The sequence below is a fragment of the Papaver somniferum genome, chromosome 11 (genome assembly GCF_003573695.1).
Source record: "Papaver somniferum cultivar HN1 chromosome 11, ASM357369v1, whole genome shotgun sequence".
Lineage (NCBI taxonomy): Eukaryota > Viridiplantae > Streptophyta > Magnoliopsida > Ranunculales > Papaveraceae > Papaver > Papaver somniferum.
In genome coordinates, this window is record NC_039368.1 from 10,859,072 (window position 1) to 10,883,193 (window position 24,122).

At 34.5% G+C, this 24,122-nt stretch overlaps 1 protein-coding gene across 1 annotated transcript; it reads left to right on the plus strand.

Moving 5' to 3' along the window:
* Positions 1–10,546: 10,546 nt before the first annotated feature.
* Positions 10,547–16,945, plus strand: LOC113322032 (protein argonaute MEL1-like). Its single transcript, XM_026570039.1, has 21 exons — positions 10,547–11,184; positions 11,721–11,965; positions 12,071–12,220; positions 12,311–12,444; positions 12,549–12,658; positions 12,806–12,906; positions 13,125–13,260; positions 13,385–13,501; positions 13,605–13,715; positions 13,800–13,871; positions 14,275–14,397; positions 14,482–14,662; positions 14,767–14,888; positions 15,018–15,155; positions 15,240–15,379; positions 15,487–15,549; positions 15,627–15,826; positions 15,910–15,983; positions 16,073–16,167; positions 16,284–16,315; positions 16,451–16,945. Exons 1-21 carry the CDS (start codon positions 10,636–10,638, stop codon positions 16,639–16,641), a joined length of 3,084 nt encoding a protein of 1,027 aa, XP_026425824.1. The 5' UTR covers positions 10,547–10,635; the 3' UTR covers positions 16,642–16,945.
* The last annotated feature ends 7,177 nt before the right edge of the window (positions 16,946–24,122 follow it).

Below are 24,122 nucleotides of genomic sequence, written 5' to 3' on the forward strand. Positions count from 1 at the left end.
CTCTTGAGACGAAGGAATAGGTGACTGAGCTAAAAGAAACTCCGTCATTGTAGATGTAGGAGTAACTTTACTGCTGCTCGGAATATGACAAGGATTAACCAACTGAGATCTGCTAGGGTCTGGTGCTAAACGAAACTCGCTCATTCTACTGCTGCTCGGAAGATGACAAGGATTAACCAACTGATCTCTGCTAGGGTTTGGTGCTAAACGAAACTCACTCGTAGTAGGTTCACGAACAAAATCAGGAGCACGAAGAGGAACACGTTCAAATGAACGAAGCTCCAAGAAAGACAACTGGTTAACAATACACAATGACAAGAAAGAACATAGCTTCACATTACTGTCAACAACATTGCTTCTTCCCTCATAGTCAAATACAAACTGAATTGAGTCCGGTGAAATGTTATTCCAATAAGAACAAACATGCGACTTCAACTCATAAACTGTTGACTTCACATTAACATGGTATGGACATGCATCCGTCCCCCGGATAACCACACAAAGAAAATGACGATCCATCTACAATAAATATATAAAACAAATCTTATGAATCTGAATGTATAACTGAAGCTCCTCTAAATGGCAGACAGACTACCTTATCACCATGTTCTGCAACAACTCTATAACTGAAGTGTAGGATGAATCCATACAATGTAAGGCCTAGCTTTCACTTTGACATACTACTATTTACCATTTTTTTGTATATACCACTATGTATTTAAATGTATACGCATATCTTTTTCAGTAACCACATCTGAATGACTAGTTGAAAAAGACACCAAAAGTAAAAAAGCATCTCCAAAAGTCCAGTTTTAGATGAAACCAGATGATGGATGAAATTGAGTTCCAAATAGATTAATATTTTAGAAAACAAATTGCAGATCTAAGTTCATCCATCATCTTGTTTCATCTCTCAATTCACATCAAAAAAATGAAATTTGGTTATCAATCAGTTCATCCATGATATAGCAATCTCTCAGTTCACATCAAAACAATGAAATTTGGTTATCACTCAGTTCATCCATCATATAGTCATCTCTCAGTTCACATCAAAACACCGAAATTTGGTTATCTCTCAATTCATCCATCATCTAGTTTCATATCTCAGTTAACATCTAGTTTCATCCATCATCTAGCCCATTTTCTTTTATCACTTTAATCAATTTGGTTTGAATCTGTGTATATTGTTTCAGCAGGTTTAAACAATCAATCGATTGGATATAAACAAATAATCACGTTTACATGCACCAACTAAAACCAAAAGATAATTGGTTATTAATAGAACCCTAGATAATCAAAATCAACAACTAAAACCAAAAGATAGTCAAAAATCCCATAATAATTGATAAAGAAACTTCAAAATCGACATATCCAGATATGCATTACAAAGAATTAGACAAAAACGAAATCAAAATTGGATTAATTGAAACTTGAAACTTACTGATTTGTGTTACTGGTTGTTGATGATATTAGATGACTTGAAAGTGGAGTAATCTAATCTTCGATTCAAGAATCGTTAATCACCATGATTGATCAACCAGATATGAAAAAAGAATACACGAGCTCTGAATTTTCGATCGAATTCTGCAGGTGAGGAATTCTCAGGAGCTCAGGGACGAGGAGTTATGAAAAGAGAAAGAAATTTTCTTTGAAAAGAAGAGTTTAAAAAGTTCGGGGGTATTTTAGGTAACACATATTTTTTTGTTTTAATTTTCCTGGGTGAAATATCCAAATTGGCTATATAAACAATATATTTCTGACTTTTGGCTATATGAACAGTATCAAAAGCTAAGAATCTATTTCACCCAGGATTTTTCACTTTTGGTCTTTTTGACCAATTTTGTGTTCTTAGTAAGTTTGAGACGTGTAGAATTCTTGAAGGAAACTTTCCAAATAATGATGGTGATGTTTTTTACCAAAATTTCGTGAGGGACAAGAAATGATGCAGTGGAGATAACAAAGAAATTTCAAGGGGATGATGATTTCAACCTATCAATCACTAGGTGAGGTTAAATCCTTTACTCCTCCCTATTTCTAGCATCAAAATGTAGTTGTGGAAAATCCCACAATTACATCCAAATAATGATAATAACACAAAGCTTAAATCATATTGATTAACTCAAACATTAATGATATTATTCACCACTTTGACACTTATATGATTTGGAAAAAACTCTTCAATTATGGATTTTTATAATTCTTACAATGCGTTTGAACTAAATTTACACACAACAATGAAAAATATAAAGATATAAACTAAGTTCTAAGTTGAAACGGTTTTCTTTCTCTTTTGATAACTTTCTTAGCTTATCTCTCCTAAATCATTCCTCTCCCCTCTCTATCATTTTTGGGTCCTTATAAAGGCATACTTATCAATAAAAGACAACCCTAGTTCACATGCAAGATCTCAGTTGGATGATTTTATTTCATTTGTACCTTATACGCCAGACTTTTGGGAACTGTCCATGTTTATCGCACTGATGTTTGTCTCTTCGCGCTCCTTCGAGTAAAGTCAGTGTTTCTGTTATCATTTCATGTGACTGTATGTTCTTGCTTCATTATTATTCTCGCATGACCGTTCTTTCGCCTTGTTTTCTGATAATTGCCATGTCTTCGTGATTAGGGTTGTTTTGTTCAAGGCGAAGTTCATGTATTTGTCTTGTGTGATATTTTCCCCCACAAGAAATTTGTTTGGGTTCTAGATTTGAGTTGTTATCATCTTTCGTGGAAACATTTCTACTGGTTGTATAACATGTGATTACTGATTTTTGAATGCATTTGTCTCACCTGGGTTGTTGTCCTTTTTGTGCAACTAGTGATTTCTTCCAGTGGTCTTTTCTGTAAATCGTATTTTCGTTTGTAATTATCTCTTTAGGATGTCTTTATTCTGGTTCTCTTTGCTTTTTTTTTGATCGATCAAAGAGAATAAATTAAAAAGCACACGGGTCGTGTGCAGACGAACACAACTGATATAAAGCGAAAAGCCAACATATAAAGCAACGAGACAAAAATAAATCTAAAATAAAGTTGCAAACCACAACAAAGATCACACTACCTATTAGACAAGACAATAAATATCGTTGCATATTGACAATTAGCATACTCGTCATCATCTTCTATGACTAAATCATCGTGATTTTTCGATAGATCATTGAACATTTATTCACGATTAGTCTTTCTAGGTGGAAACTCTAAGTCCATGAAAAACCAAAATCCACTAGTTTATTTGCAGAGACTTGGTTAGCAACTTTAGGTTTAGTTTTTTTTTTTTTTTTTTTTTTTTTTTAAACTTGAGAGAGTACTCGTACCTGTACAAGTGGATTTTATACTCATTTGCACTACTATAATTGGCTTTGACGAAAAAGTCTTTGTGATTTTAACCTTTGGATCTTCCGACACTAGCTAGGAAATTCCCACGTCTCCTTTTTCTTCGAATCCATGAAACCTGTTATGGGATTCAAAACCAGTGGGAATGGCAGGATCAGAGATGAGGTGCTTGCACTTTCATCTTTCTTTTAGTCGGTGCCTTTATTTCTTTTAGAAGAAGCCCACTCACCAAGAACCTTTTCTTGTGCAATTGCCTCTGTCTTTTTTTTTTCCCATTCTTATTCAACATCAGCATCCAAACTCTTTTCCTCTGCAAAATCAAACTTACATCCAAATGAGTCTTTTCTATCACAAGGTCTTCATCGATTAAGTTTTCGAAAGGAAGTTCAAAGTCAAGAATGCTATAAACTCTCCACCATTTTTTTCCATCTTTCTTCTTTTTTGGGTGTAACCAATTTCCAACTAACGTCTTAAGAACCCTCTCCAAAAAAAAATTTCCTTACCGTTTTCGATAACTTTAGCCATTATAGGGATCTGCTCAATTCTGTCTTGAGTAATCTCGGCTCTATCCTTTGTGTTAACAATCAACTCTGTATTGCAAGCATCAGGTTTCCAAGGATACTCAACGTACCAAAACAATAAATCTTACATTATCCACTTGGATAGGAAATTAAGTTGGGAAAGCGAAATCAACTTCAACTCAACCAAAATCCTGGCATAAGACATCCTAGACTTCAGAGTTGTTGGAGTGTCGGTCATGATTGGATTTCCAACAATGCTTGCAATCCTAGATATTCCTAATTGATTCCAGAAATAAAGAAGAACCTGCGTGAGATTCATCCATACAGGGATTGAGGTAACAACACCAATATTTTGCTCTAGTGAAATAGTGAAATAGATCAAGGTCGGATAACAAAGAGTTTTTGTACTTGGATATACACAAGTGATACAAGTATCATTTTATAATTCTTTTTTCACTTGCTTATCAGAAAAGATACATGCGATTAACTTCTTACTCCCTCCGTCCTAAATTAACAGTCCGCTTTGACTTTGTCAAAATATTAAGAAAATCCTATAAAATGTCATGACTATCCCTTGACTAGCCTATTTAATGTTACGTTATTACCAAAATTAAAATTATTAGTGTTAAAAAATTTAAATTGCATAATATTATTGTTTTTTAAGAAATATTTTAAGAAATAAAAGAAAACTTATACTGCTTTTATTATGAAATCCACAATTTAAGAAATTTTTTTCCTCCATTTGATTTTGGTTTCCCGCACTAAAACCTTGGAGCCTTTCGAATTTTTATTTGAGAGGGAAAAAAATTGAAATTTTATATTATTTCATCTTTAGATATACTCGATCATGAATTTGAGATTTGGTCATAAATTTTTTTGATCCTTTCTCATGTATATAGTCATGTTAACCCGTACCATTAAAAAGTTATGTAAGAATAGGTAGAAGTTTTATTAGGAATTCTATAACTATTCATAAATGTTTTTATTTAAAAAAGTAATGACAATTAATACAAAGATATTGAATAAGTTTTCTTTCCTTATATATGATGATAACATTTAAGATTTTGAATTAAGTTTATATCAAAAATGATTTTATGATTATTAAAACTAAAAGGTATATTTGATAGGTTAAGGGAAAAATATGTTTATAAATAGAGTGGACAGACCAAAGTAAAAATTAGGACAAATAAAAAAAAGACAAAGAGAGTATTATTTTTTGTGCGAATGGAATATAACATTCATAAATACATTTGGTATTGGATTTGAATATTGATTTTAAGTAAATATCCAAAGGATGATTCTGCATAGACCACATTCGTCCAAAACTGTATATATTTGGTATTTGATTTGAATATTGATTTAAGTACGGAAAATGGATCATTTGTCCAAATATTTGTAAAACATGGTTTTAATGGACGAGTAAAAATTAGTATGAGTGAAATGGACACAAAAAAATTTTGTAAGGATAAAACTGGATTCATCCTGGCTTAAACTTAAAAAATAGCGAGGATAAAACTAGATGCATCCTGATGTAAATTAAAAATAAGAAAAAATATTTGAAAATAGGTAGGATGAAACTGTTTACATCTGCCTATTTTTATCCATTTAAACAGTATCAAAATTTATATATCATTTTCACCCCAAAATTTATATATCGGGGATATTTCGGATATCGGCCCAGAACGATACGATAAGAAGGATATCGGGGATACGATATTCGCCCGATAATATCGGCCGTATCGGTAGAATATCGGCCGTTTCGGTCAAATATCGGCCGTATCGGTCGATACGAAATTTTCCTACATTTCCTGATATGAGACGGTATTGGTCGTTTTCTATAAAGTTTAAGGGTAATTTTGGCGAAGAAAGTCTTCCGGGTGGTAGTAGAGGTGCATGTAGCTCTCGAAGCAAGTCTACTAAAGTTACTCTTTTGTTTTTTTTGATAAAATTGATGTTACCTATTATATCTTATCCGAAAATGTGTGGAGAAATGTTTAATATAAAATTATAATCTCTAAATCTAGAACCGATATTTCAACGATAATATCCCCGATATAAAATCATACCAGTGTATCGGTCCCGGCCGAGATGAACCGATATCCGATATTAACTACATTGGATGATACTAAACCCTGAATTATCTCTCCACCTGGTAAGCACTGACGCAAACACGGGCCACGGACACCACACGACATAGACAAATTTCTCAAAATACTAGGACACCGACCCTTATATACATACACAAATTTTAGATAAATTATACTGGTTATAATGTGATATAAACGAATTGTATGATAGCAAGTGTATGATTATGTGCAGAATACAGAAAACTATAATCACCAACGCGTACGTGGCTTGGTGGTAACGTAAGAGTGCATGTGTGCTGTAGGTCCAAGCTTGTGAAAGATTATTACTCAGCCGTGTGCGTTGGATCTCTTTGGGAACACCTATTTGAAGAATTATGACAAATAGCATATTGGCACGCGTCATATGCAGTACAATCGGCACTTCTAGGAAACACATACAAGTCGGATATGGACAAATGCATTATTAGCTTCTTTGATGCCGCAAAAATACTGGACTTATGCTACAATGCTTCATGCCGTCTTGTAATACACTTGTCACTTGTTGGCGGTCTTCAAAATAAGGAAGACAAATAAAAACTCGAATGTGACAAGTCTTCAAAATAAGGAAGACAAATAAAAGCTCGAAAACACGTCAGTATCAGTTAGATTTTGAGTGTAGACGTCGTGTTTTTTCTTTTTCTTTTACTCCAATGGCTAAAGTGTAATTATTTTTATGGGTTACTTATAAGAATTTACCACATTCTGCATTTATGGGTGAACTTTATCAAATATATATCACAGTTTGGGAGAAATTTTTTGGGGAGTTAACTAATTTTTCGCCGATTTTATTGTTGTCCTATTATTTTTGTAAAATATTTTACCGTAACATCTAATTTCCTTGTAAGCTGCACAGATATTGCGGAATGTATTTTTTTCCTTCCTTTTTCTTTGACATACATTGGAATCAAGAGAGTAAAAAATCGAAAACACATCTACACTACCTAGCAATTACGCGTGGATGCCGTGATATGGACAAATGCATTATTAGCTTCTTTGATGCCGCAAAAATACTGGACTTATGCTACAGTGCTTCATGCCGTCTTGTAATACACTTGTCACTTGTTGGCGGTCTTCAAAATAAGGAAGACAAATAAAAACTCGAAAACACGTCAGTATCAGTTAGATTTTGAGTGTAGATGTCGTGTTTTTTCTTTTTCTTTTACTCCAATGGCTAAAGTGTAATTATTTTTATGGGTTACTTATAAGAATTTACCACATTCTGCATTTATGGGTGAACTTTATCAAATATATATCACAGTTTGGGAGAAATTTTTTGGGGAGTTAACTAATTTTTCGCCGATTTTATTGTTGTCCTATTATTTTTGTAAAATATTTTACCGTAACATCTAATTTCCTTGTAAGCTGCACAGATATTGCGGAATGTATTTTTTTCCTTCCTTTTTCTTTGACATACATTGGAATCAAGAGAGTAAAAAATCGAAAACACATCTACACTACCTAGCAATTACGCGTGGATGCCGTGATATGGACAAATGCATTATTAGCTTCTTTGATGCCGCAAAAATACTGGACTTATGCTACAGTGCTTCATGCCGTCTTGTAATACACTTGTCACTTGTTGGCGGTCTTCAAAATAAGGAAGACAAATAAAAACTCGAAAACACGTCAGTATCAGTTAGATTTTGAGTGTAGATGCCGTGTTTTTTCTTTTTCTTTTACTCCAATGGCTAAAGTGTAATTATTTTTATGGGTTACTTATAAGAATTTACCACATTCTGCATTTATGGGTGAACTTTATCAAATATATATCACAGTTTGGGAGAAATTTTTTGGGGAGTTAACTAATTTTTCGCCGATTTTATTGTTGTCATATTATTTTTGTAAAATATTTTACCGTAACATCTAATTTCCTTGTATGCTGCACAGATATTGCGGAATGTATTTTTTTCCTTCCTTTTTCTTTGACATACATTGGAATCAAGAGAGTAAAAAATCGAAAACACATCTACACTACCGAGCAATTTCGCGTGGATGCCGTGATATGGACAAATGCATTATTAGCTTCTTTGATGCCGCAAAAATACTGGACTTATGCTACAGTGCTTCATGCCGTCTTGTAATACACTTGTCACTTGTTGGCAGTCTTCAAAATAAGGAAGACAAATAAAAACTCGAAAACACGTCAGTATCAGTTAGATTTTGAGTGTAGATGTCGTGTTTTTTCTTTTTCTTTTACTCCAATGGCTAAAGTGTAATTATTTTTATGGGTTACTTATAAGAATTTACCACATTCTGCATTTATGGGTGAACTTTATCAAATATATATCACAGTTTGGGAGAAATTTTTTGGGGAGTTAACTAATTTTTCGCCGATTTTATTGTTGTCATATTATTTTTGTAAAATATTTTACCGTAACATCTAATTTCCTTGTATGCTGCACAGATATTGCGGAATGTATTTTTTTCCTTCCTTTTTCTTTGACATACATTGGAATCAAGAGAGTAAAAAATCGAAAACACATCTACACTACCGAGCAATTTCGCGTGGATGCCGTGATATGGACAAATGCATTATTAGCTTCTTTGATGCCGCAAAAATACTGGACTTATGCTACAGTGCTTCATGCCGTCTTGTAATACACTTGTCACTTGTTGGCAGTCTTCAAAATAAGGAAGACAAATAAAAACTCGAAAACACGTCAGTATCAGTTAGATTTTGAGTGTAGATGTCGTGTTTTTTCTTTTTCTTTTACTCCAATGGCTAAAGTGTAATTATTTTTATGGGTTACTTATAAGAATTTACCACATTCTGCATTTATGGGTGAACTTTATCAAATATATATCACAGTTTGGGAGAAATTTTTTGGGGAGTTAACTAATTTTTCGCCGATTTTATTGTTGTCCTATTATTTTTGTAAAATATTTTACCGTAACATCTAATTTCCTTGTAAGCTGCACAGATATTGCGGAATGTATTTTTTTCCTTCCTTTTTCTTTGACATACATTGGAATCAAGAGAGTAAAAAATCGAAAACACATCTACACTACCTAGCAATTACGCGTGGATGCCGTGATATGGACAAATGCATTATTAGCTTCTTTGATGCCGCAAAAATACTGGACTTATGCTACAGTGCTTCATGCCGTCTTGTAATACACTTGTCACTTGTTGGCGGTCTTCAAAATAAGGAAGACAAATAAAAACTCGAAAACACGTCAGTATCAGTTAGATTTTGAGTGTAGATGTCGTGTTTCTTCTTTTTCTTTTACTCCAATGGCTAAAGTGTAATTATTTTTATGGGTTACTTATAAGAATTTACCACATTCTGCATTTATGGGTGAACTTTATCAAATATATATCACAGTTTGGGAGAAATTTTTTGGGGAGTTAACTAATTTTTCGCCGATTTTATTGTTGTCCTATTATTTTTGTAAAATATTTTACCGTAACATCTAATTTCCTTGTAAGCTGCACAGATATTGCGGAATGTATTTTTTTCCTTCCTTTTTCTTTGACATACATTGGAATCAAGAGAGTAAAAAATCGAAAACACATCTACAGTACCTAGCAATTACGCGTGGATGCCGTGATATGGACAAATGCATTATTAGCTTCTTTGATGCCGCAAAAATACTGGACTTATGCTACAGTGCTTCATGCCGTCTTGTAATACACTTGTCACTTGTTGGCGGTCTTCAAAATAAGGAAGACAAATAAAAACTCGAAAACACGTCAGTATCAGTTAGATTTTGAGTGTAGATGTCGTGTTTTTTCTTTTTCTTTTACTCCAATGGCTAAAGTGTAATTATTTTTATGGGTTACTTATAAGAATTTACCACATTCTGCATTTATGGGTGAACTTTATCAAATATATATCACAGTTTGGGAGAAATTTTTTGGGGAGTTAACTAATTTTTCGCCGATTTTATTGTTGTCCTATTATTTTTGTAAAATATTTTACCGTAACATCTAATTTCCTTGTAAGCTGCACAGATATTGCGGAATGTATTTTTTTCCTTCCTTTTTCTTTGACATACATTGGAATCAAGAGAGTAAAAAATCGAAAACACATCTACACTACCTAGCAATTACGCGTGGATGCCGTGTTTTCTATCCGTAATCTTAGCATACATTCGAGTCAAGAGAATAAAAAGTCGAAAACACGTCAAACACGAGCTAGTATTTGCGCGTAGATGCCGCATTTTCTATCTGTATTCTTACTATTTGAGCCTAGATACCATGTCTTCTATCTAACAATGAATGATGCAATTTATAAAATTTTACCCACATATTTCATTTATTGAAAAAATAATACCAAATAACCTAACTATGGGGATGAAAAACAGAGAAAGAAAAAAGACGATGTAGTTTAAAAACGTGAAGTCCGATATTCTACCTTCCATACTAACAAATTCGGTCCGGCACTCCTATAATACTTTTCTCCAAATTACGTCTTCAAAAACACGTATTTCTCTTATTTACAATTTAACCTTCTTCTCTCGTTAAAGCACACTGGGTATCTTAGTCTTTTCACGCATCTTCCCTCTCACGTTAAAAAAGGGAGAGGCAGCACCATCATCAGTCTTTCCAACTACCCATCTCCTCTCAACTCCCTTTCTCTCTCCCTTGGAAATCTCTCAGACTCTCAGAAATCCATCTTCTCTAAAATCTTTCTTCTCTAGTTTTTCTCTTCTTAATAATGTCAAATCGAGGTGGTAGAGGAGGTTTTGGTAATATGAGAGGCGGTGGTCGTGTTGGTGGTGGTGCTGATGGGGGTCATGGAACTGGTGGTCGTGGTGGTGGTAATGGGGGTCGTGGAACTGGTGGTCGTGGTGGTGGTAATGGGGGTCGTGGAACTGGTGGTCGTGGTGGCGGTGGTGGAATTGGAACCGGAGGTCGCGGTGGTGGCGGTGGTAGTGGTGTTTGGGGTGGAAGAGGAAGAGGAGCACCAACAACGCCAGTATCTTCACCTTCACCTTCACCTTCTTCTTCTTCTATTTCTTCTTCAATTCCAGAAGTTGGTTCATCTTCTAGGTCATCAACTAGTGTAGATGTACTTACTCAAGATGTTCAGAAAAATCTTACTATTCAAGAACCTGTTTCTGCGGTAACTGCTACTCCACCGGCTTCATCAAAAGCAGCAAAGTATCCTGCTCGTCCAGGTTTTGGAACGATCGGTGCGAAATGTGTTGTCAAAGCGAATCACTTCCTTGTCAAACTCACTGATAAGGATCTTCACCATTATGATGTATGTATTTCTCCATCTCTGCGTTTTTGAATTGTTTTTTTTTTAGTTCCTTTTCCTTGTTGTTTGATGATCTAAATCAAGATGTTGCTGTCAAAATTGTAGGGTGTGATTTCATTCATATCTTCTCTGTTTTCAATTTCAATTTTATTTTTTTCCCTATGAATGATCTTCTTGTAAATTTTCAAATTATATTTGGTTAATTTCTTGAATTTGATTTTAGGATTGATTTTACCGTCGGAGTCTGTAATAATAGTAGTGCTACTAAATCATCCTGTATTCTCAACACTATTGTTTTATTTTATTTTATATTTATTTTTTTGTGTGGCGGGTGGATGGGGGTGGATTTGATTTGTTTTTCGTTTCATTTTATAATATTTTAATCTATAGAATTCTGTTGAACTCTATACATTTGATGTTTTCAGAATTTCCTACTTTGATGTTTAGAGTTTGGCTCTTAATTCTCGTTGCTGCTTTCTAAACATTTTCTTAATCTATTCAACTTGGGTAATAAAAATGGTTTTGGTGCTGTGTGATAGGTTTCTATTACCCCTGAGGTTACATCCAGAGGTGTGAATCGAGCTGTTATAGGCCAACTAGTTGCTTTATACCGAGCATCGCATTTGGGGAATTTGCAGCCGGTTTATGATGGCCGGAAAAGTCTATACACTGCTGGTCCGTTGCCATTTCAAGGAATGGAGTTTGTTGTTGATTTGGCTGACAAAGAGCAAGCAAAAGGTGGTTCTAAGAAAACTGACAAGGACGAAAAGGGAGCTTTTCCTAAGTATGTTTTTTTTTTCTTTCTGTGTTTTCCTTTTGTTATACCAATTTCAAATTTCGTGCATTGTGTGTATATCCTGTTTTAATCATAACTGATTGGTGATTGCAGAAGAGAAAGAAAGTTTAAAGTTGCAATCAAACTTGCATCTCGACCTGACTTGCACCACTTGCACCAATTTCTAGCCGGTAGGCAAAGAGATTCACCGCAAGAAACAATCCAAGTTCTTGATGTGGTCATGAGAGAAACACCAACTAGAAAGTAGGTTTGTCAACATAATGTTTTATAATCTTTGTATGGCTCGCATGCTGTTCACAAACTAATTAATATGTTGATATGCTTTATACCCAGTCATGTTGTGGTCGGAAGGTCATTCTTTTCACCTCAATTGGGAGTCAAAACGGACATCGGTGATGGTCTAGAGTGCTGGAAAGGATACTACCAGAGCATTCGTCCCACTCAGATGGGGTTATCTCTTAATTTAGGTTCAACTTCTCCCTTCCTATAATACTTATTTCTTAAGGGTTTAATGACATACCGTTTGTGACTTGAGAGTTCTTATCATTATTTTCTTTTATGTCGACTGCAGATGTCTCCGCCACCTCCTTTTATCAATCAATCAATGTTGCTGAGTATGTGATCAAACTTTTGAACATACGAGATACTCAAAGACCATTATCTGATATAGACCGCCTTAAGGTTTGTGTTTCTTTTACTTTTCCGTTTAATTTCCTTGTTTTGTACTTTTTCTTTTACAAAAAATTGTGAGAATTTTTGATACAAGCTAATACTGGCCCCGACTTGTATCTTCTTTATTATATTTCTCGTTTCTTGTTATCCTAATAGATAAAGAGGTCCTTGAGAGGTGTTCGAGTTGAGCTGACTCATAGGAAAGGCAACCGCAAAAAAATCTCTGGCATAACATCTCAACCTACAAACCAGCTAACGTGAGTATGATGTCCTCGATCATGAGAATACATTAAGACTAAAAATTACTTCTATTGATTTCCTTAAGAGTAAAAATTACTTCTATCGATCATGAGAATACATTAAGAGTAAAAATTACTTCTATTGATTTCCTTTTTATGTCATCTTATCTCCAGAGATGTATCTCTTATACTCAAAATAAGTTACTAAATGCTCATTTTGTCTTTGTATGCACAAGATTCCCTGTTGAAGATGGAACAAATGAGTCTGTGGTTCGGTACTTTAAACAAAAGTACGGCATTCAGTTAAAGTATGCTCATTGGCCATGCCTGCAAGCTGGGAGTGATGCAAGACCTGCATACTTGCCTATGGAGGTGATTCCCTTTGACATTCTGTGTTCCTTTCAGTTATAAGATGTGCAATTTTTTATTCTGTATAACAGGTATATGTGTGTTTCTTTCAATTATAAAATATCTAATTTGTTATTCTGTATAACAGGTATGTGCAATAGTGGAAGGGCAGAAGTACCCTAAAAAGTTAAATGAGAGGCAAGTAACTGGCCTCTTAAGAGCTGCTTGCCAGCGACCTAAAGATAGAGAAAGTAGCATTACAAAGGTATTAAAAAAATATGTTGAAGGCGTCTCTTGTTATACTTGATTACGGACTTGCCTTCTGTGAGTGAACAATTCTTCTTATAGATGAACTTTTTTGGTTGCAGAGCGTACAAGAGAACCACTATACGGAAGATGAGTACGCCAGGGAATTTGGTATTCATGTTGAAGGGAGGTTGACATCAATAAATGATGCTCGAGTTTTGCCACCTCCTACGGTAGATATCTTGGGGCCTAAGCATAATGTTAGGTTTAACTTTTTTATCTATTCAACTTTTAACATGTTATCTTTGTCATTTCAGCTTAAGTACCATGATGATGGTCGGGAAGTGAGAATTCAACCTCGTGTTGGGCAATGGAACATGATAAACGCGGTAAAGCTTTACCCCAAAGCTCATAAACTGTATTAGATCTAAATGTTCTAATGTCCCGGCTTTATAGTTTGTTTGATGCATTACCTGAGTCTGATTTATGTTGACCAGTAAGGCAATTTCATTTACTTCAAAACTGAAGGCAGGGCCTTATATTAAGTGAAGTTGCCAATTTGAATTAGTCGTAGGTGTTTGTTGTTGGATGGTTCCAACAACCGGGTGCCATAATTTGTTAACTAATTTGATGCAATGGCTTATACTGTTCTTTATTATTAGGTCTAAGCTGTTACGTTTTCTAACTTTTATTGTCGAGTATTCTGGGCTTCCCGAAAAGGACACGACTTTTTGTTCAGTCGAATGTATCATGAATAATGTTGATAGTAACCTTTTTAATTACTGATGGCAGCGAATGGTAAATGGTGGTAAGGTTGATCATTGGGCCTGCCTGAACCTTTCCCAAAGAACGAGTCCTGATAACGCTAAGTATTTCTTTGACCAGCTGGTTAAAATGTGTCACAGCAAAGGAGTGGTAAGCTTGTTTTCCATAGAACATCCCATGCCTGTTATTATAATACATATCTTCATTACATTAATTTGGTGCGTTTCTTCCTAGGACATTGATCCAGCACGACCTTTACTTCCAATGAGGTCTGGCCGGTCTGGTCACGGTCAAATAGAGCGCGCACTTGTGGATCTTCACAAGGAGGCAACTTCTAAACTTGAAACCATGGCTGGTCAGGGAAACCAGCTTCAGCTTTTACTGATCATATTACCTGATCAAACTGGATCCTATGGTTAGTTGCAGTAACTTCTAATTTCTACGTAGAATTATGCTTTGTTTCAGTTTAGATGTTCTAATCTATTCTCATAAAAACTGTTCTTATATGTTTTGTCACAGGGACAATAAAACGGGTTTGTGAAACTGAATTAGGAATTGTTTCTCAATGTTGTCAACCTAAACATGCTTTGAAAGTTAGTCCGCAGTACCTAGAAAACGTCTCTATGAAGATTAACGTAAAGGTTTGTCTATCCTCATATATGTTTCACTAGCTGAGTTATAATTCTTGAACAAATATATTTTAGTTTTTGATATGATATATTTGTTTGGGCTCACTAATATATCAGTTCGGTGGGATAACATTATGTCAGGTTGGTGGTAGGAACAATGTTCTTGATGCTGTGATTAGGAAACAACTTCCTTTGGTTTCTGATTGTCCTACAATTATCTTTGGTGCCGATGTAACTCACCCATCACCTGGGGAAGATTCCAGTCCTTCTATTGCAGCGGTTTGTTACAATTCCTTCTCTATATCTTAATATGTTGTAATAGGAATTATTGACGGAGATGTTAGACTTATCATCACATTTCAGGTGGTCGCATCCATGGACTGGCCAGAAGTTTCAAAGTATCGTTGCTTGGTTTCTGCACAACCACATCGTCAAGAATTGATTAGTGATCTTTACAAGCAGCAGGAGGTTAACAATAAGCTTGTTCACGGAGGAATGATCCGGTAATAACTAATCTATTTTGGGTAGTGTGGTAAATATATTAACAGGGTTCATGATAGCATCTCTTTTTAATGACTTGATGTGTATAAAAATATTCCGTGTGTTCCAGTGAGCATTTGATAGCTTTTCGGAAATCAACTGGGAGGAAGCCGCATAGGATAATCTTTTACAGGTGGGTATTACTACGCAGGATTTGGCCGAGTTTTTTGTTTTCTTCAGGATTATGAAACTTGTCCAATTTCATTTCAGAGATGGTGTTAGTGAGGGACAATTTGCACAAATGTTGCTCCATGAAATAGATGCTATTCACAAGGCTTGTGCTTCGCTTGAGGAAAGATATCTACCACCTATCACTTTCATTGTTGTACAAAAAAGACACCATACTCGTCTCTTCCCTGCTAATCACATGGATCGTAACATAACTGATAAGAGTGGCAACATCTTACCTGGTATGAACTGTCCATACTTTTGAGTAAATTTGTGTAAGATTTTGAGTTAACTTTGTAATATGAACTATCCCTATTTTCCTCAGGCACTGTTGTCGATTCTATGATTTGCCACCCCACGGAGTTTGACTTCTATCTATGTAGTCACGCAGGAATCCAGGTAATTTACTTAAGTGATTTTCCAGAGATCTAATACTGTGCAAGTTACAACTGACAAAATGAAATGTTTTTCTTTGATTATATATGTAGGGAACTAGTAGACCCACTCATTATCATGTGTTGTACGATGAGAACAAGTTCAGTGCTAATGCATTACAAGTGCTTACTAACAATCTTTGTTACACGTGAGTTTCTTCAAGTATAGAGCTTAATAATTTATCTTCTTATAACTGCTTACCGACATTCTTTTTTGTACATAATTGGTGGTTCTTATACCTTGTATCATCATGTTCTTTTTCAGATATGCCAGGTGCACTCGGTCTGTATCCGTAGGTTCGTTTCTGAACTATTTTATTCTGTTTAGATGGTTATCACATCACTAATGTTTCCTAATATGTTTGCACATTTTTTTAAGAATCACTCTTTTTATAAATCTTTATGATCATATATGTTGAATCTTTTTTGCAGTTCCTCCTGCGTATTATGCGCATTTGGGTGCTTTCCGTGCGAGGTATTACATTGAGGGTGACGCTTCTGAGGGTAGTGATTCTGCCAGCAATCGTGGTGGTGGAGGCGCGAATACAAGGGCCGCAACTGCAGGGGTTCGGCCTTTACCAAAGATTAGAGACTGTGTGAAAGAGCTCATGTTTTATGTCTGATGGCCTCTGCTGCTCCTCTTAGCATTTCTGAAGAATCGACTAGTCACTCTCGAGACTTATTTTTAAGAAATCATTACCCTTAATTTTTTTCCCCTGTGAAATTTTTAAAGTTACAAGACCCAAGTTATAATGCCATTTGGTTTTTAAAGCTAGGAATATTTGATTCTCTATTGGGCATGGTGCTGTGAAAACTATGGTTTTTCACTTGAATCTTACAGTATATGAATAGTGTGGTTTTGTTATCTGGTTCCCTTTTGCTGTGGTATATGAAGTTGAACTTGATCTCATGATGCTTAGTTTTGCACAATGTTTCGTGTCTCATTCAATTGGTTGATGTGGGCTTATTGGTATCTCGATTTTGCATCTTTTCAGTTCCCCTTTGGATTTTTGTTTTGTTTTGTAATTTGAATAATATCAGCTTTGTTACATCTTTAGTTACGTACTAACAAAAAATTTCCATGATCAGTTAAGAGTGTCTCAAGAACGTAAATTTCCTTTCATTCTTGGTATTTCATACGGCCCAAGTGTTTTTGAGTGCAACAACTTCCGTCTAAATTGATCAACTGCTAACTAATTCTTAGTATTGTGTTTCATTCTTTTCTTTGTATTGTGTTTCATTCGTTATATGAAAAGTTTCGATGAAAAGTATTCTTCTGTTCGAATTAAATAGAGTTTAAACATAGATAGGGTTTAAACTTTGATTAATACAAATCAGGACGTAGTTACTTGGGATGTTTTTGCTTTGTGCCACCATCATTGCCTGGTTAAGATGCATCTTAAGCACGTAGTTATTCTTCTCGAGCTCGTTCGACTTCTGATCATGCTGAGCCACAGGTTGTCTCAATTTCTCCAACTCTGGCACTGCGTTGTTCAAGTAATATAAGCACGATCCTCTTGAAGATAATATTATTAACAGTCGCTTTCTCCAGTCATGTTTTAACTTCAAGTTCTCTTTCTCAAGAATCTTTACTGCCTCTCCCCCGTTCATGGTTTTTTCAAGAACCTCCAGCAACCTGCTGGAGGTACGTTCTTTAGCTTCATTCATGCAAGAAGCGGTCGGAGTCTGACGCACAAGTAATTCAACCCATTCTGAGCCGGTTCTTGGGATGCAGTCTTGATCTTGGTGTTTGAGGGTGGGCAACACCAAGATCATGAAGAACATAAAATATCCAAGTGATTTTTTGCAACTATAGATGCCATAGAGCGGTACTCGGCTTAAGCCTTGTAATCCAAATATTTCATAGCAAATTCATCACCCATCTTCCTTATTACAAACCAAGGCCAGTACTCCTTGTTTTCTATTTCTCGCTTTCTTTCCTTGTTGGTTACACTTTCGGTTCTTTTTAATGGTTAACTGCAAGATCAATCTTAGCTTATATAAAGAAAACTCTCTTTATTGATGTTTAGAAAATCTCTCAAAACTAAACACAAAGCTCAAATCTTGCTCATATGATCAACCACAACTTTGGTGATCATATTTATATAGAACTATGAATTCCTTTTCCTAGTCCTATTACCTTATTACATGTCTTTCCTTTTCTTAGAACTAGATGACTTCTAATTCCCTTAGGATTACATCAATTGCCTTTTCTTATCCTAACCAACTTGTTAGAGATTATCTTAGGCTTAATGTTGAAGTTAATCCAACATTCTCCCCCTTAAGCTTCAACCTTACCCTGACATATCTTGTACTCCAATCAGTTGTCTCATTTCTTCAAACTTGATCCGAGCTAATGCCTTTGTCAATATATCTGCTTTCTGCTCAGTTCCTGGTATGTGTTCAACGTTGATGATCTCCTTCTCGATGCATTCTCGTATGAAATGATACCTTTTGTGAATGTGTTTCGTCTTCCCATGAAACAATGGATTTTTAGTGAGTGCAATTGCAGACTTATTATCAATCTTGATGAGAACTTTTGCAAGTTCTCTTCCTTTGATTTCACCCAACAGTTCTTGAAGCCATATTGATTGTTTAGCTGCTTCTGTTGCGGCCATAAACTCAGCGTCACAGGATGACAGAGCTACTGCGTCTTGCTTCTGTGAGCACCATGTAATAGGTGCTTCACCTAGATAAAATATATGACCAGTTGTACCTTTTCCATCATCTTGGTCAATATTATGACTGTTGTCACTATACCCAACAATTCCTTTTGATCCTCCTCGACCATAATTCAATCCACAGCTGATTGTTCCTCTTAGATATCTCAATATCTGCTTTATTACATCACCATGAGACTTGCGTGGACTCGGCATATAACGGCTTGCTACTCCCACAGAGAAAGCCAAGTCTGGTCTTGTGTGTAATAAGTATCTAAGGCATCCAACATTTCTTCTATAACTTGTTGGATCAATCTCAACTTCTTCTTGTGTCTTTGCAACTTTAAGTCCAAACTCCATTAGTATCTTAGTTGGATTACAAGTTTCAAGTCCTGCTTCTTTCAGAATTCTCCTTGCAGAAGCTTCTTGTTTAATCTGAATCCCATCTGGCTTATCAACTAGAAACCAAGTCTTGTTTCTGTTGATTGAAATAATTTCTTCTCTACATGCTTGTGCCCATTTAGTCGAGACCTTTGCTTCCTGAAAATTCCTTGGTTTGTCATTAATGGACAACAATAATGTCTCACATTCCTCTGCTGCTTGAAGAACATAATCCTCCAGATAATGTGGCTTTTTTAATCTGTCTTGTTGATTTTCGCAGTGGAATGGGTTGAGTTATTTCATCGATCTCCTCCTCCTCTTCTTCTTCTTCTTCTTCTTCGTTATTCTCAATGTTTTCATTATTCTCTTCTTCTTCTTGATTAACATCATTGTTTCCATTGGTATTGATGATTATGGGTCCTTCGTCTTCATCAATTACTTGACCCAATCTCATGTGAAACATTCCTGGATCCCTAGTTGGTCCATCATTAGTTTCTTTCCAGTTCCAGTTTGCTTTTTCATCGAATACCACATCTCGACTCACTATTACTCTTTTCGTTGTTGGATTGAATAATCTGTAAGCTTTGGATCCAGGCTCAATTCCTAGATGCCCAAGAGTCTGGGATCAATCATCCAGTTTACTAAGAGTTGCGGAATCAACTTTTGTGTATGTTTTGCAACCAAACACTCTTAAATTCTCTTTCGTTGTTGGATTGAATAATCTGTAAGCTTTGGATCCAGGCTAAATTCTCTTTCGCAAACTTTCATATGGAGTCATGTTTTTCAGAGCTTTCGTAGGTATCCTGTTTATTAGGTATGTGGAGTGTCGTACAGCTTCTCCCCATAGATAATTAGGTACCTGCATAGCCTTTAAAGAACTTCTTGTCATCTCCATTAGAGTCATGTTTCTCCTCTCCACCACTTCGTTTTGTTGTGGTGTAATAGGACCACATAAATCAGCATGAAGAAGCTCTAATGGCTTTGAGGCTCTGAATGTTGTTGCTTTTGGAAAACCTTGACGCGTTTGTTTCCAAACTAAACATGATTCACAGATCCTTGATTCATCGTTTATCTGTGGTAGCCGTCGAACCATCTTGTTCTGAGACATAGTTTTTAAGGTTCTGAAACTTATGTGTCCTAACCTTGCGTGCCACTTCCATGTCTGATCTTCCAATCTTATATTCAGACACATTGGCCTTCCAATCATGAGACTTATCTTGTAGAGTCTATTCTGTGATCGCGAGACTCTAACCAAAAGTCTTCCACTTGGATCATGAACTGTTAGATAGTCTTGTCGCATTCTAACATCACACCCAACTTTTGTAGCTTGTCCCAGACTCAGGATGTTGCTTTTTAAGTTCGGAATGTAGTAGATGTTTGTGACGAGCTTCTGTTCTCCGTTCTTGCTTTGAAATAGGATTGATCATTTCCCTTCAATCTCTACATAAGAACCATCTCCAAATTTCACTTTTCCTTTGATTTTCTCGTTGAGTTCATAGAAATAGTGTCTCTTTCCAGTCATGTGGTTGCTGGCTCCGTTATCTAAATACCAGATTCCTTCTTCTCCATCCTTTGATTCGTAGTTCTTTGGTATTAGTTTTCCTTCGTTTAAGAATACAACTTGGTGCATGAAAAGAGTTGTATATGCTTCCCTTTTCCAATCAAAATTCTGATTTATAATCAAGAGTTTCAAAACAATTAAAAATTCTTTCAAATGTCATTATGGTGGAGTTAACACCATTAAAACCCACAAATATGTAACGGTCAAAGTTAATGATAACAAAATTAATTTTTTCTTTTATGAAAAACTTAATTGATATTAAAAACATTTTTATTGGGAAATCATTTTATGTTTTAAATATATATTCTCAACATTATTACATATACAAACCACTACAAATGGCGAAAAATATTAACCATACGTGGCCTCATGCTCCTCAAGGAAAATGCAACAGAATTATAAGAATGGGAAATACCAACCTATTCCATTATAATCAAGACATCTTGAAATTTAAAAAGTCATATCATCATCTTATACTAAAGCAGAGTATAATGAAACTGGTTAGTACAAATTAATTGGACACCACCTAATATTTTCTTGTTTTAATATTTGATGAACATTTACTTATGAGTTACAGTTACCACAATCAGCAGAGTATATAAAGATCTTATTTTACGTCAAGATCTTAGAACGAAGTAAAATACAAATCCAACTATAATATAATCTTAAACCTATAAGCTAAATGGCTCATACAATCATGGAAATTAATTTGCAACGTCAAACTAAAACATCATTAACATAGTTAATCGAATAGATAAAAATACCCAAAAAAATCTTGGAAAGTGTTTAAAGCTGTGCCAGGAGCGAGATTGTGAATTTGGCAATCGAAAATCCTGAAAATTAATATGAACCTTTAGATCATGCTATTAAGCAAAAGCACGTAACTTACGAACCGAGACTATAAAACAAAATGGAAAAAGTGAGAGATAGAGACTGCCAAGACATCAAATGAGGATCAAAACCACATATTGATTGTAAAAAAGATGATATTAAGAGTGTAGATCAAATGAAGATAATTTCCTTTTACCCCATGGGAAAGTTCAATCTAAAGGCATAACCAAACAACATTCAACACACCGGATAATGATATACGGATACAAATCAAAAAAACATATAAGAAACACTGGATTAGCGTTAAGTGACGGTGATAATCAAACTGCTTCTTTGACCTGATTACTTCTTAGGCCTCCCGTGAATCCTCGAAGTGCAAACAAAACAACCAACCCAACAAACATAAGAGAACATATAATTAAAATGGATATTTCGATTGTTATTTTTGTGGAACAATCTATTTGGATCTATGAGTTGTATGACTAAGTACAATACAAATAGGAAGGACAAAATATATTTTAAAATTTCTCCAGAAAATTGATTCTTAAATTATATAATTTGTTCAAACTTTGTTTAAGAAAAAATGAAAGTTAGGGGGGGAAAAGAGGGACTACGGGACTACCACCTACTTTCTTCTCCGCCAAAAATATCAACTACATGAACTTGATGACTGTTGCTTCAACAATTACTTGTGAGATTGACTTCCTTGTATCATACAAAAAAAAATATAAATAGAGAAAATAAAAATCAAATAACAAAATCGAGACGATGTTGATATTATTCTCTTACCACCGATAAAAAAGATATCATTCTCTTACCGAAGCTGCAACTACATAAAAATCAAATGTACAAAGAAAATATAATAAAAATATAAAAACCAAAAACAATGATAATTATCATCTGCATTACTAAAAAAATTAATAGAAAAACATTTTCAATCAAAATTGTGATATTACATTGTTGATATGATTATCATGATTAATCATAGAAAATTCACTACTGGATTATATCTATATTCGCAGAATGAGTTTAGGGGTACCTTGATATTGTTTGAACGAAAACAGGTACATAATTGAGAGGATCGACCGTACCTGCACAACGAAGAACAATGAAAATAGATCAGAGGGAACCCTATGCAAGAATGGAAAATCTTGAAAGAAACGAGGAAACAAGATTTCACTATATAAGGAGACACCCAACCCAAAAATTCCATAAATAATTTTCTTTTTAGTAATAATATTCGTCAAAGAAATTTTGGTAATTTTTTAATTTTGTTTGACGAAAAAAATATCGAGCAGTCTACTGGACGTCTAAGAATAGAAATGCTCTTTATATTTATTTACTTACTCTATAGAAAATGCTTTATATAGAGACACCATAACCACAACTTTCATAAAATAAAGACTTTGCTATAAAAACAATATTAATCCTTGTCTAAAATATCAAAAGCTTTTATATAATAAAAATATTTATTCCAAAATTCACATAAAAATAATAATGAAAATATAAACTATTTATTCTTTTTGTATATTATTGTCAAAAATAAATAATAAGTACTAAATATATCGTGCATGTTTAGGGACAATAATTACTTTTGTTTTTCTTTTTCCTTTTTTTGGAATGAATAATACTAACAAAAATTATTGAAACTTGTCTTTCTATTCTTCTCACGATTCGTTTTGCTAATCTTCCCACGATTTTTATGTTCTTCAATATTTTCTTGTTTTTTTTGATCATGATTGATTTTTATGCTTTTGCTTTTTCTTTTAATAATTTTGGTTTTCAACTATTTGACAGGATTTGCCGATTTTTCTGCTGAGGAAGTACACTTTGATCATCAACATGTGTTTTTATTTTAAGTTTTAATCAATGATTATCTAAATTTTATGGATAATTTCTATTTTCATCCCATATTAATGTTTGTTTAATTATTAGCAACAACTTCGAATTGGAATTAGGAATTAATTTAGTTTTAAGAAATGTAATTGGACACTGATGTGGGACATTAGACTTTTTTTTTAACATTTTCCGATTGATTTAATGCTGTGATGATAATCATGATGCATAATTTAATGTTTATTGTTTAATCATAATGAATGGTACAAACATGATTTTATTTAATTATTTATTTGTATGTTTTAATGTTAGGATTTAATTATGATTTTCAAATGATTTCTTTTGAATTTATTTGGTAATTTATAGGATTTCTTAAGATTTTGTTAATTTAGGAAATATTTTTCTTGAATATGATTGTCCAGAAAATATATTATAGCCCAAAAGATATTTTCATGGATTATTTTACCCGAACTTTTATAAAATTACCAAAATAAATTAAAACGGTGGGGCCAGAATAACCAGAAGCTCCAGTTAACCACATCGCTCGAAAAAAACTCTATTTTTATATAGAGAATATATACATATAGAAGCCTTTCATAAATTTCAACATCCAAGGAGACTATATGAAGTGAGCTACATAGAAGGCTTTCATAGATTCCAACTTCCATCTCTTGCCATTGTTAAACTGTGTTGGAGGAAACAAAGAAGATACTCCGCTCTTGCCCCTTTTTTTGGGTTTTGTTTCTTTGTTCCTAGAACTACTGACACAAAAGAGGATGTTTTAGCTGAAAAACCAAAACATTTTAGATTTTTTAACTGGGATGACATTTCACCA